Source organism: Anabas testudineus, chromosome 17, assembly GCF_900324465.2.
Source record: "Anabas testudineus chromosome 17, fAnaTes1.2, whole genome shotgun sequence".
NCBI classification, from domain to species: Eukaryota; Metazoa; Chordata; class Actinopteri; order Anabantiformes; family Anabantidae; genus Anabas; species Anabas testudineus.
In genome coordinates, this window is record NC_046626.1 from 18,909,903 (window position 1) to 18,925,410 (window position 15,508).

Consider the following 15,508-nt stretch of genomic DNA (forward strand, 5'->3'; position numbering starts at 1 on the left):
CAAATGGCCGAAGTGTTATGTATACTTAAGAACATTCAGTTCTCTTGGCTTTCTGCAGGCTGTTTAGCTACTGTGTTGTGCTTGTGGATGTAATGATGTTCACCTAAAAATAGTACAAACATACACATGCCACTGTTTTCATGTGAACATCATTCATCTATGGGAAGTACTCAATTACACTGTACGGTAAACACGCCAGTGTACTACCTTTCATTAGTAGAAATACTTTGAGCTCACATAGCACTAGTTTGCACGGAAACCTGATGTGAAATGGTGTGTCTGTATCTCTTACCTCCGTCAGAGCGTGAAGCTGACCCTCATGGACGCAGACTCCTTTGAACCTGCAAAACCACCACACAAGCAAAATTAAGATGCTGTCGAATACTGGCCTCACCAATACGTGATTTAAAAATTGGGACAACACAATTGGAGTGAAATTAATTAAATCAAATGCAATGTAGAGGCTTAGTCATCTACACAATCAGGACAAAAACTGAGAGAAAACCCAGTGTATACAGTTCAATCGCTCGCTCTATGTGGTCATACAAATTGAAACAATATGGCAATGACAAAACAAAACACTTGCATGACTTTTTGTGCTGTGAGATAACAGGGAAAGCCTAAAGAACAGTTAGGACAACATTAAAATGTCACTGGGCAAGACCGGGCAAGTTACTTTTTGTCTGCATAATAACATCTCAGTTGCTTTACATGCATACCATCTATCTCTCCCTCCATCCTGTAATGTTATGCTACGTTTTAGCTTGATGATAATGCATTTTTTGATGGATTGTGGACAAATTTCATGAGCTAAAAACGGTGGAAAATATCCTTAAGCCAGAGTATCCCCTCAACTAAAGTGAAATACGTCTGTGTGTACGTGTGAAGAACAACATTTGAATGAACTGTGTTCATAAGCCTCTAAAATTTCAAGGTCTTCAACACCAGAAGGCCTCATAATTCCAAAGGCAATTAAAAGGTCAACTCTGTGGGACCTTCTTGGAGTTTAGCTAACAATGACCCCCTCAGTGTCTGCTTGTTAACACACAGACACACACTCAATTCACCAGACATGCTCAACAAAGATGGCATTGTAAAAGACACTGTGCATGCGTGTGAGTGCACACGCAGATATTTATGCACGCATGTGCATGTTCAGAAAAACCCCTTCAAACAAACCAGAAGCCCAAAGCTCATATTGTGAATGTGACTGAAAGAAAACAACAAAAACAACACCCTATAGCTGGGTGTCACAGTGAATGTTTTCCCACATGCCTAATAAAAAAAAGCTCAGAGCATAGTTTGGTGGCTCTGTCTACTTCTCTCTGTTTTGCAAAAAGTAATAGAGGACAACCACTTTACATGCATGCCCAACTAAAATACTGTACAATATTAATTGTGATTACAGTTTTTAGTAAATATTATTTACTTTGCTGCATGCAAACCACACTTGCACTTAACTATGATTGATCAGCTCACAAAGCCCTGTCAATGTTATGCAGCATCCCTAAAAGCTTTTTGCCATCAAAGTCAAAGATTAACCATCGTTCCAGGTTTAAATGGGTGACACAGTATTATGATGCTCTGCCCGTTTTGTCTGACCAGTCATTGAACTAAATCTGTTAAAAACAAGCAATTGCTCACAGCGCCGACCTGTTCCCTTGTGACAGAAAGGGTCCTTCATGCTTTCTGCCTTCAGGCAGCTGCTGCAGTACTTAACAGGAGCTGACAGTTTATAAATTTCATTAATAATGGGCTCTGTATTTGACACAGTTTCTAGTCAACCCCAAAGGAAACAGGTCACAACCACAGACTCCTGAACAAGTGAGAGACAATAAGACTGTAGAAATCTAGGTAAGGCCAGAGTCGAAAGTATGAGAAGAATCTATAAGGTGTATTAGAGGAAGTGATTAACATAATGCGTAACATCATCTGTGTGGAAATAGGAGTCAAACCTAACCTAAACTCTTTTGCCTTAAAATAAGCCTATTGTTACTGGCACCTTATTTCTAAGTGTCATATAAAAAAGTGACAAACAACAGCTCTTTTGTATTTGACCATTAAACTTGTTAAAAGAAAATCATAACCAATAATCTTTCTCTCCAAAGTATCTTGTATTACATGATCATGCAGTAGTCAGCTAGAACTACAAAGTGGAAACTAATCATGCTATTTTAGTTGCCTTGTTTTATAAGCTGTCTTAATACAGCTTTAACGTTTTTCTCAACTAAATTTAAAAAATGTAATTAAAGTCACACATTTTTAGAGAGGATTGAACTCTTTAGTACCTCCCTTGGTACCAACCTGAGTATGTTTGGATGTGAAAGCCGGTTCATGAGTTGCACCTCTCTCAACATGTTAGCACGGTTGCTGCTGAGCTTGTTCATCTTAAGAGCCATAACTTGGTCTGAAGCTCGATGACGTACCTGGAAAACAGTAAAACAATGCCGCATTTGAAAATGCTAGTTAAATACAACCAAATAATCATCCCAGTGTCTGGGCTGCAGTGTATTAACTACATTCTGCTGGCTGCAAAAACAGATGTGTTAAGATTTAAATAAATACATAATTTTTAGAAATTTCAGCTGTGAGCAAGCTCACAAATAGCTTGAACATAGCTATTCTATAATTGTCATTTCAAAAAAACTTATTCAACTCAAGCAGCAGGTAAAAAGAGGAAGCAGAAAGGAAGGCAGTGCATAAAAGAGAACCAAAATTAGGTCAGCCAGCGCTGACCAGCCGTGATAAAGTGTTGCACAATCAATGCTGTATTACTGCACGATGGGGTTTTAGTTGCCAGTTGTTAGATAGGAATGACCTATCTTGCTTGACAGGGGCACTTCCCAGCACTTCCCAGCGCACCTTCAATAGTCAAGAGTAATAACAAGTCAACAGGTAAAAGCCAGTTCTCTGACCAGAAACTGGTGTGTTGATGATGCATTTCCAGAATTAAAAAGCACAAGTGCATCTTAATGACAGTGTGTAGAGGAGGAGTGGAGGAATACAAGAAACTCATAACATGCACTGTGCATCTATTTTGAATAAGAACAAGAATTACGTGTTCAGGGGTAAATTTAAAATTAACATTAACACCTTAACTTGGAGTAAGTACAGAAACAATGACATAACTGCAGTCCATATCATAGAGTGAAGATCAGTTAGCATGTTTAATCTCTTTATTTGAGCAATTACACAAATAATTTTTGTTGCAATTGAAAAAATATAAATTGGTTACCATTAAAGACAGGAAGCCCCACACTGCATTTCAGCTCACTGCCCAAATTACTACACAGCCTTTAAAATAGTAAGGTGACCATAGGCTTGACACACTGTAGGTTTCACAGATGCCACAAGGCAGTACATTAAATACCAAGAATATCACATTCTTCTAAATGCGCTCATGCTTACGTGCAAATAGGAAATATCGACCTGCAAACCACAGCAGGCAACACATGTGCCTAAATGACTGAGCTGTTGCAGATTGGTCTATCTTTCCTACACTGGCTTACGCACTTCCTGACAGCAGAAATATACAATATATATTTAGACTATGTCACAGGTTTTAAAAGACTAGTGCTCCTGTGTCTACAGGTAGATATTTTTCAGCTACAAAGAACTTAATCAAAGATGATCAACAGCTACAGGACACCATTAGGAACCATCATGCATACATGCAAAACTGAGGTACTTACTTTCACTTTAGTATGAGGGCTATAATCTGTCTATGAAGCTTTCATAGATTCATAGTTGCACATTTGACCATTACTAATCAACAGCAAGATAATTTTAAACCACCACCACATACTACACATAAAATATGAGGTTTTGATACTGCAAATGTGCACTAATGATATGCTTAGATGAGGAAAGCAAATATGATAATATAAATAGACATGATTAACTATATAGAATTTGGCAAACACTATGGAACATAATTCGAATTGTCCACATCTATCATCTCTCTCGGGAGACACCAGTACAGGCTAGAAAAAGCCTGAATGCATGAATGTATGGAAATACCATACCAATGAGAGCATTAGTCATGCTCACTACAATAGTAGGCAGGTTTATATGAGTTACTAACAATATCCTCTTTACATTTACATTTAGTCATTTGGCGGACGCTTTAATCCAAAGCAAACAAGGTACAAGACAAAGGCAAAGGGAGGATGTTATGCTCCTACTGGAGGTAATAGCTCCCACGCGGAGGGCAGCGATCTTACCACTACTTACCATGATCATCATGGCCATAAACACGTACACTTGTGGCACAATGAATGGGAAGTATAATTTACAACAGGAAAGGGGAACTTAAAGATTGGAAATAGTCAACATGGATTCATTATGAACCATTAGCAATGAAGATAAGTGAACTATACTGCAGTGTGTATGAAATTATCACCATCAACTATAGTTTATATGTAGTCAAATTCAGTTTAAGGGGAGCTCCCTGTGTCCGCTTCTCTCCATCTCATACATACACACACAAAAATCTCTCTGTTCAAGTTCAAAGGAAGGGGCCTGGCTATAAGAGCCGACAGTCTCCACCACAGGACAGGAGAAACAACAGATGGCCACTCTTCTGAAGGCCTCCTCCCCCACATCCGTCTGTCCTCCTCCGGCCCCCCTATTCCTCACTCTTCACATCCCCCAATCTGCATTTATTCCTGATCCCCCTCTTTCTCCTCCTCGCTTTGGCCTCTACCAGTCATCCCCAATCCTCATCTTCGCCAGCAGTAGACTCCTTCTCCCCCATCTTTTCCCTCTTCAAGCCTGCATGCTCTCCTCTTTAATGTGTCTGCTCACCACCGCACATTTCTGGAAACCATAACCCTAAAGTGCTTCTACAAAGTCTTTCTCCCTTTTCCTGTCATTTATCTAACTCAAGTTCTAGCAAACCACTAAATTGCCCTCTTCTCTGAAACTCTTCTTCCACCTTGTCTTCAGCCATTCCTTGCAGTCAGTACTCCTAAAACCTCCACCCAATTTTTCATCCCTTTCAACACCCTTCCCAAGTCAACTCACCACAATCACAAGCTTTTTCTCCTCCTCCTCTTAGCCTCATCCGCTATCATCATTCATTCTGTCGCCCTTTCATTCCTACTATATTTCTCACCATTATTAAGGTTGACACTGAGCCTTTCATCACTGAGCTGATATTTCTTCCTCTTTTACTTCCCCTTTCTACTCACTCTCTCTATCAATTATTTCCTTTCTCACAGAGTCTCAAGCAGAATATTCTTAACAGAGTTCCCAAGAGGTTTAGGGGACATCTACATTTAATGGTAAAGTGGTAGAATTTGCTTTGAAAATTACAAGTGCTGTCCAATTCGCAATTTAAATACATTTAGACAATGTATCAACTATTATAGCACAATTTACCATATAATACACACATGGCTTAGATATATTAACTCAGTTAAGGTAAACTACACAATTTACTGCTTCCATAACAACTTGCAGAACAATGAATCATTTGCTTTACTGTGTATTATGTAAAGGAATGGTTTGAGAGACAGTTTAAGACAGCACTAAACATTCTCTTATCAGCAAAAAGCATTAAATTACACATGCAGTTTTCAGATACCAGCACCAGAAGCAAATTAACTGCCGTTTAATCAAAAGTTGCCATATTCGCTGATATGCGCTGGGAATGTCGATATCATAAACTGCTGGCTATTGTTTATTTGTGGTCCTCATTCATAGTGCTGTGCACTGTGAATACGCTCCAGTGTTGACACAGCCCACAATGGGTTGTTTTTGACAGCTGGCATTCCCAGAGCACAACGGGTCAGTAGACAATGGACTTAACATGGGCTCAATACGGCTAATAAAATATTTATTTTTAATTATGCCTTGATCTGATCCATTACTGACCTTTGAAATTGGCTTGGGTCATCTCTAACCACATGCACAGTACGCAGACATCCCCAATAGCTGTCAGACACTATCGACAGTGTCATCAATCAACCCAACCCCAAGTTATGGCCTAATAATTAGACACAATGGAAACTGGATGTCACACCAGTTCACCAATCAAATTGAAATCTACAGTTACATAGATGCTTGGTGGCTAAGGTTATACTGAAATTCCAATATAGATAGCGTAAATAGAACAACAAGTTCATAATGCGACCCGACAAATAACATGAAAATGAAGCTGAGCCTGTCTTCGTGTCATGTTTTAATAACTCAGATTTTAATTACTCCCCTTTACTCTATGTGTTAGCCCTTTCCCTGCTAAAAAATGGGTGCACACAGTAGTGTTCACAGACTAGCACACGTGTACATCACATCAAAATAGACTTTAAATTAAATCCTATCAATCTATCACAGCCATGATTATTTGCTTCACATATTTGCAGCTCAGCACCCTTGTCTAGATGAGCAGTCCTTTCACAATGTTAATCTAAATGCCAAAATTTTGTATTGTCACAGTGGCCTTAATAATCCAACTTACATGAGAGATAAAGAAAAAAAAAATTCTCTTTTGATGTTGATTAAGAGACTTAATTTACTAAAACCAAACAAGAAATGTCATTTATTTATGACAGCCATGCACAAATTTATTTCTATGATATTATAGTTATGACGGCTGTTACACTAAAGTCATGGTGCGTTAGCAAGACAAGCGTAAAAGAAATACATTCTGAGGTCAAATAAGCACAAGCAGTGTGAGAGACTGTCTGACCTAATGTAAAACACTGCAGATGGAGGGATTAAGTAATTTCCCCAAGAGGATCAATAAAGTATTCATAATGGAGGCATGAAATTAAAGGACACAGGCATAAAACAAAGTGACAGAGAAGGTTAGAAGAGGATTTTAATAAAATGCCAAGGACTGAGTTAGGGGTTGCCCAAAAAAAGAGAACAGAAGAAAAAATAAGAGCAGAAACTGAGGAAAGTAAAAACTGATGTTGGCACACCTTAAAAACATCAGAGAAGAATCCAGAGCCAATCCACTCACAGGAGAAATCATCAAGGCGTGTTAGACAGGAGAAGGCACTGATGAGGGCTCGGTAGGACGATGGCCACACCCTGCCCACCTGAAAAAGACAAAAACAGACATGTCGAAACAGGTCAAATGAAGATTTTATCTGACCACTGCCACAGTACAACTTGGTTGTTTGTGCAGAAAGAGACAAATGCAGACATACAGGATAAACTCTAGAGACTATTTTATACCATCATAGACAGATTTCCTCAGAACTGACTTACTGTACAAAAAGATGTAGAGCATGCAACAGAACACATATAGATTATCTGTGTTGAATATTAACCCTGTAAACTCTCCATTTCACAATAGATTCAGCTGCAAAAATGAAACATGCTAAAGACTGAACAGGAGTACTGGCAACAAGTAGATCAGAAGGCAAATGATGAGAAACATTACAATGCACAAATGTAATACTGATATCTCTTGACTAATTACAACAATAAAGTCTAATCTAAATCTTATCTTAAGTGGATCAATACTTTTTAATACATGCACTGGACTCTGTGTACTGTATGATCTGCTCTTGTGAAACCTACCCAACTCATAAAAATGACGAACAAAGATTTACCTGTTGAGATGAGCCCACACCCATTTCGCAGACCCCTACCCCACCCATACTGTCTCTGTCCTCACTGAGGCGTTCAGGTCGTGTAGGAAGCCCAGCGATGGAGTTGCGTTTATTCCGGTCCATTGTGATGTTAAAGACGGTGATGCCAGCGAGGGTAATATGGGCCTTCTTCTGTAATGTACCCACATGACAAGAGGACTAGATTGTTTTAACAGTGCCGAGGGTCCCGCGGCAGCACAGAATTGACTCAGTTTTTGTCCTGGGAGAAAATATGTCACACACATAGACTTGTTTTGAGTTTTGAGTAATAAATCTTGTTTAGAGTTCCCCCGGTGACAAACCCTGGCTGGATCCAAGGTGTTTCCTACTAGCCCAGATCCTCACTGGCTGTAACTGGGGAGTTCACAGATATTTCACATGTTGGACAGATGTATAGTCAGTCCTTCAAAACCTAGAGAAAGCAAAGAGGAAAAAAATACAATAAGGTCATTTGTTGGTTTTTGGATTTAACAGTAGAAAAGTAGCTGTGGTGGATAGTGTTTATAGATTCATGGGTATGCCACACATTTACATCCTAGACAAGAGAAACTAAAACTAAACTAACTAAAACTTGCTTGAAAGATTATGTCATTTAATTGTAACTGTAGCTGTAGACTAGCTTTCACCTTAGGATGGATGAGACAAGCTGCTATTGCTCAACAGCCTCAAATGTAATGGCTGTAATAGGGGGTGATTGTCCAATTATGGGAGATTAGCCAAGGAATAGCTCAGGTCCTGGTCCTTTCTGCCATCCAAAACAAAATCAGCAGGATACAAAGGGTAACAGGAAAGAAAGTCTGTGGGTAACGGTGGCTTTCATATTTGTATGAAATGTGCCTTTCCAACTTTTAAGAACACTTGAGTCCCATGAAAATTTCTTTGGCTGATAAAACATGTTGAGTCTTGTCATAAATCTTTCTTCCATACTCTCTAGACAAACAGAAAAGTTTGGGGGGTTTTTTCCAAGTTTTTTTTTTTTTACTAAGACTGAGCAGAAAATCTCATGTCAGATGTTTTGTTTTGAAGACATTTGTGAAATGTCAATGTATTTATATAAGCAATCCCCCCCTAAATTGAACATTGTATACAAAAATGTTCAACAATAATGGATGAAGCAGACTAAGTGGAGGAAATAAAGTAAAGCTCTAATATCACCTTGCTGCCTACACGGCCAACAGGTAGTAAAGACAACTGGAATAATTACTTTCTCACCTTTCCAGCAGATGCACATGAAATACAAACTATTCCAACAATGTAAAAGTATATATGCCATGATTGTTTTCCAAAGGATTAAATCAATGCAACACCTTCTCTATCTTTCTAGTAGACAGAACATTTAACAAACACAGCAACAGCAGTTGCTAATAGAGGCAACCAGACCAAACAAAATGATCTACAGTGGCTCAGTTTGGTTAGTGGGGCAACTAAGCAACCATTACAGTTGAGCCCTGCTTAGATCCTCTGTGATGTTGACAGTTGATTCTCTTGATCATACTGTACAACCCGGTTTTCACAATTTTCAAATAAACACCAATGCAACTTAGCACCATATCTCACCTAAGATGGATTGTTAGGGCAACCATCGCAATCGGCCGATTATGCTGTACAGCAAAAATGTATAGTCAAATAACATGGATAAAAGTGTCTAAATGTAAATAACAAATGTAAATGTAAATATATCATTTGATAATCAATCAATTATACAGTGTTAAAACAAAAGTGCAATATATTCCTGCCTTCAGTTTACTATTTCCTGCTTCTCTCTAAACCATATATTACTAACTTACTTGAATATCTGCAGGGTTTGAACTGCTTGAAGTTTTTTAGATGGTTTAGATTGTTCAGATGGTTTAAAGAAATAGTGATGATAGCATGATAGTGATGATGTTTCTGCTCGTGAACTACTTCTTTAAGAATTTGTGTCCCACAAAGAAGTTGTGCACGGGATATAACTAGTAAAATAAATAAAGCTAAGATAAGGTAACTTTATTTATATTCTAGAGTAGATTGGTTTTGCTTTAGGGAGGAGCCATCCCAGTAAACTTGGAGGAACAAGGAAAGGTGAATCTTTTGAAATAAAGAAGTCTACAATAAATCAAAGCAGAGACACAAGAGTCGATCTTTGGCCCAGATAAGGTCTCATGAGATCAGATCCTAAAAACAGCTTAGGGATGACATAGCCAGATTGTGCTTTGCTTCGTTAGCATTACATCACAGACACTAGACTCTTAAGAGAGTTACGGTAGACCTACTGGACAACTTCTGAGATCATTCCCTGTCCCAGCCACATCCATAAAAGGTTTTTTTCTTCCTCCTCTTTCTTGGTCCTCTCCAATGACACCTCATTTTCTGCCTCGTTGAAATGGTACGGCAGAAATAAAAGTGCCATTGCCAAGAAAATGCAAGCCACAATTGCCAAGACTAAGCTTTCCTATCTAATTTTAGCAGTTTTCCCATCCAGGAGCGATAACAGAGACACACATTTCATCTATGTTTGTGGACAAGAATACATCAACAAAATTCACCCTTGACTGAATAAAAGGTTCTGGTGCCCGCACACCCACATCATAATGACTAAATACAAACTTCCTACACTTACTAGAATTTCAGTCATGCAAATTATATATAAGAAACCAGACCTGTGACATTCTACATTGTGGGTGGGTAATTTTTGGATATTGTTCACATCCTAAAGCAATACACTAACCAACAAAAAAGACAGTCACAGTAAAATGATTTTATAGAATTAAAAATATAATATTATCACATGCGCCTGTAATATTCAATAATATAATAACCCACTATGCTGCTAAAAATCCTTTTGATGCAACTATCTGAAAGAAAAACATAGGCAAGACACCAGTGTTCATTACTATATTTGTTTCCAAGCTATACCCAGTTCAAAGGGATGCATTTAAAACACCACACTAAAGGGATTATGCATGGAAAAGGGTGGAATTTTAAAAGGCAGCCTTTTCTTGGTCTTAAAATGTGGCCTGTTGCTACTCCAAAACAGATGGGACATCTCTGAAGCAGCCTCAAGAAAAAAAATTAACAGTCATTTGGGGGCCTGAACACTATCCAGCTGTGTCCCAGTGGATTACAGACTTAATAGAGAACGTGATGTTATAATGACAGGCTGCAATACTTGGAGTGTCTGTGAAGACCAAAAGGTATGAAATGGGTGTGTGACTGTGTGTGAGGCTGTGATCTGTTCACGTGTGTAAGTATTGGTAAATGAAGCAGAAACAATTGTGATTTATTCATTTTCTATTTGGTAACATACACTAAAAGATTATGACTACATCCTTTTGTGTAACCTTCTCAAACCAGATTTCAGCATTTTAGTAATCTGCTGACCTTTTCCCCTCTTAGTCATAGAGATAGTTGAGAATTTTTATCACATATTTGACCAAGGCTGTATTCAACAAAAGGGAATAACAGCCTTTTGTGGCCATGATATATGAGCCTCCGCATACCTGTCATTCTTCAAGGGGTTTAAAGTAATGAACAAGTCCGTGGGGCAGCTACTGTGAAAAAATGCCCTTTATACCATAGTCAGCTAATGAGTCAATACTATTACAAGATCCTGATACAAGCAGCGATGTTGATTCGAGTTAGATGAAGAATCCATTGACGGATCAACACGTTAGTGATGTACTAATGAACACCCCAGCAGAAAATGTAAACAAACCGCAGCAGCAACAGTTAGTGGGCTAACGTAGAGTAGAGAGTTTAGCTTCTTGATAAAAGTTTGCTCGACTTACCTGGTTTCATTTTATAGAGATGTTTGCACGAACAATCCGAACAGGGTCCCATGTCTTCCCCCTTGGAAGCATTTACCGAAAACAGCAAGCTAACGCCGCTAGCTCAGCTAGCAGACCCCCTTGTTTGTCAACAAAACGCGACGTAAGCGAAGAGCTAAGAGACATTAGCCTGACATTCACCAGCGCGCACTAAACACGTTACTCGTCGCAGCGGTTAAAAAGTACCCATTCCCAATGCACTGACTTCTCAAAATGAACTCCGAGTCGGTTTTCTGTCGTTCGTGTATCCACCGAAGAGTGAAGCCCGGTGTTTAGTGGAGCTGATCTCTCCGCCGCCTGCTGCTGTTTGACAGCTCCGTCGTCTCTTCACACCCGACGAGCTGCCACTCACACGGCCCGCCCACTCGATTGACAAGGCAGCGGGCCAATCAGCGTGCACATTACTGCGCGTGCGTGGTTGGGAAGCTCATAGAAAAACAAATCAATATTATAATAATAATATCTTTACATCAACTTTAAGATTATTTATTTAGCACACATTGTGTTGTAATCACAGCAATGTGTTTTCAGATTCATAGCTGAAGAATAATCTGATATAACACAACACTTTAGTTGAACATGTTGCCTTTTAACATATTTGACAATGTCAGTTATGTTACATCAGTATGAGCAGAGAAATGATGTTTAATACTGATTAATAACCATCTGTAGTGTGTATATTTAGAGGACTATTAGGGAGTGGTGCTTGTCCTTAGGAAGCTCATTTAAATACAAATCAATATTAAATCTCTACATTAACTTTAAGATTATTTATGTAGCTGGAGAATAATCTGATATAATTACTGTTTAATACTGATTAATAACCATCTGTGGAGGTATATTTAGAGGACTATTAGGGAGTGGTGCTTGTCCTTCCCCAGCTCTTCTGCTGTTCGGAGTTATTTTACTATCTCTCAAGTAGCAAAGCTTGATGCACTGATCTTGCGATTCTTTGGACCCAGGTTCTGCAAAGCGGTTTACAGTAGCATGCCCTTCCTCTTTAGAAACGTTGAGACTGGCCACATTTCAATTCAGAAAAAGCCCCTCTTCGCTGTCACTGTTACTATTACTGTACTACTTAGTAAGAAATGTTCTTCTGGGACTTTGTGGTACAGCCATATTTAAAACAGGTGAATAGTTACCACAACTCGTTTTACTTGAACAAGCCTCTAATGAGTAGACGAACGCTCTGCCATCTGTTTGTGTCTGCACTCAATGTGATCTGATATCTTATGTATGAAGATAATAATATCGTCACTGCCATAAATTTGCTTTTATTTGACTTTTGAACAAGAAATACTGCAGAATTTGAACATTATTTATGAGTTTTACATGGCAGAACTCCTTGTGTTTCTAAATCTTCAAACCCTTTACAAGTTTTACAAGTGTTTTTCAATTCTAAAAGAAAAGTGTTAACTATACTTCTGCCAGCAGTGAGAAACTTTAATGCTTTATCCTATTGTAGAACTGGCTGTATATGAGACATTAACTGGGAAACTACTATAAACACTGACCTCCAGTTGTCACTGTAGGTAACTACACCTGTCCATAAATATCACTGACAACACTTATGCTCTTACTGACTTTATTACACATTTATTGTATTATTCAACACTAATGTTTTTCAGTCTGGTGGCACTAGATATGTGAACAGCAGATTATTAAACTGCTATAAATATGGGAAGCAGTTCTACTACCCTCCAGTGTTTCCACGGGGCTACTACAACACAAGACTTCACCTTTAGACAACTGTGTTCTCAATCAACAAGTTTCCAACCATCTTACATATATTGATGTGGATAAAAACACTAACTGGTTTGAACCATGTTTCTGTAAAGAAAATTTAGCTAATGTCTCTTTGCTTGTACATAAATTTAATCAAGCATGTAAAGTCAAACCTCACTCCTCGTGGTTTTACTTAATTACAGTTCTTTAGTGTATTTTATTCCATCCCACCACTAGTAAATCACCTTCTATTTTTCTGGTTTGACTTGTTTAGGATGAGTCAGGAATATATAAAACTCTCACATTTTAGTGTCCAGGCAAAAATAAAAAGACAGGACAAGTGTTCTGGGATGGTGACCAAGTTTATTTGTATTCAGGAATGTCAGAGAGCACAGTGAGTCAATACCAAAGCTGCCTGAAAAATCACTGCAGTCAGTGATTTAATACGCAGGTGGACAAAATAATATAAACACCATTACAACAGCTTTGCAGCAAAATATCCGTTTGATCAATTGCTCTGCTTTAAATGATTAAATAACGAGTGTTGATAAAGGTATATTATTGATAGCAGCTAGGTGGTTAAAGGTTCACATTAATGAAAAATAAAATACTTCCAATATTAACTCATGAGGTTTTATCTTTTAGAAAATCACTTTTGTTAAAATAAGACAAGCTTGTCTAGATGGTCTCAGACTCAGAAGATTTGACTTCACTGGAGGAAATTATGTTTTTTTATGTTTTTGTATTTCTTGCTTTATAGCTACAGTTGTAGTTATAGTAGTTATAATATTTCCATGTCAGGTGTCAAAATGAAATATGCTATTTTAGGAGGAGAATTAAAGCAATACAAGACAAAAAACAAAACAAAACATGACAAAGGCCATAAAAAATGAGAAGTTATCTGTTGAGGAGCTGTGACTCTGTTCAGATGGGTCTTTATGATTTTATTCACCTGCTGTAGTTCCCTTCATGACCTGATGCACTGATGAACCCTATGCATTATTTTAGACAAAACACTGAATGATTTCCTCTTTTTTTGAATTACTACATTTTGCCTAATTTTAAAATCTCCTTTTCTTAGAAAGTTAGTTTTTTTTAATGTCTGTGTTGAATATGATGTAGAGACACACATTCTTCACAACTAACAGCACAGAGGGTGAAACTACAGTCAACAACTAAAACAAACACAAGCTTGTACAATACTGTACACAATTATATACATATATAGTATGATAGTATGATACTGTACATGTAACATACACAGTGAGGTTCATGTTGGGACTGAACTTGTTTTTCTTAGTTTGACCAGTTTGTAAAAGGCTAGAAAATGACTGTCATGACCTATCTGAGCACTTTGTTACTTGACCTAATCCGTTTAAAAAAAGGAAAGAAAGTAAGTTCAACTATAATAATATAAGAAATAGAAAAAATAATAAATTAAAAAACTGAAAAAGTCACAATGCAGAAAGGTCGACCTGTCGAGTTTCCTCATTTTCCATATGCAGCAACACTTATGCACATTTTAAGGTTGATGATGTCAGAGTGAGAAAACAAAGCAATTCAACTAATTCAACATGCTTGACTGAACACCTAATAACCCAGCTGTTCAAACACATAACAGAAATTTTAGATTCACACATGACCAACAAGCAACCAAACCAACAGCGGCCTAACAATGGCCTGACAGACAGCTTGTTGCGGATCTGTCACAAAGCACCATCACTGCACTTCACCCAGAATCAATATGTCTGCAGTTGTTTCCTCTGCTCTTTAGAGCTGCATGAAAGTAACTGAACCACAAGGATTAAAGAAAAGGGGCAGATACTCTGCATTTCCTAGGAAATGTAATAAGTCTGCCTTTTTCAGCCCAAGAAGTCAAACTTAGAAATCACTGGTATTGTCTTTCAACAAGTGTCAACATATAAAAATAAAAGCATCATGTCTAATTTTTAATATTAGCACAAATCTACATATGTTAAGTTTTGTCTGGTGTCTATATCCACTCAGTTCTGAAGTGCTATGGCACAATCCCACATCAACACATATCAGGAAGAAGATTTTGTCTTATCTCTTCCCCAGCATATTTGTGTTTCTACCTCACAAACCGGAAAACCTCTCACAAAATAACAAAGCAGTGAGAACATAAATAACATTTTCTTCTACCTCATTCTTGCCCAGCTAATCACATTACAAAAATATTAAGGAAACACTGAGCTAGACATACATGTTTGACAGGCTAAACTCAAAGTAGACCTTAACATGCGGTAACAGCTAAAGCTTGAAGCTTATATTCGCCATTTTAACACTACTAACCTTGAATAACGTTATCCTTTAATTTCACCAACATGAACAACCTTTCCAGCAATTTAAAGT

The 15,508-nt window shown here is 38.0% G+C and overlaps 1 protein-coding gene across 1 annotated transcript in view; it reads right to left on the reverse strand.

Annotated features, from left to right (window-relative positions):
* Positions 1 to 11,750, reverse strand: part of tesk2 (testis associated actin remodelling kinase 2) — a 26,074-nt gene extending 14,324 nt beyond the window's left edge. The window contains exons 1-5 of the mRNA XM_026374835.1: positions 11,372 to 11,750; positions 7,566 to 8,016; positions 6,927 to 7,046; positions 2,305 to 2,426; positions 293 to 341 (exon numbers count right to left, since the gene is read on the reverse strand). Of these exons, the coding sequence (XP_026230620.1) occupies positions 293 to 341; positions 2,305 to 2,426; positions 6,927 to 7,046; positions 7,566 to 7,688 (414 nt within the window). The 5' untranslated portion in view covers positions 7,689 to 8,016; positions 11,372 to 11,750. The remainder of the gene's footprint in view (positions 1 to 292; positions 342 to 2,304; positions 2,427 to 6,926; positions 7,047 to 7,565; positions 8,017 to 11,371) is intronic.
* Positions 11,751 to 15,508: the final 3,758 nt, after the last annotated feature.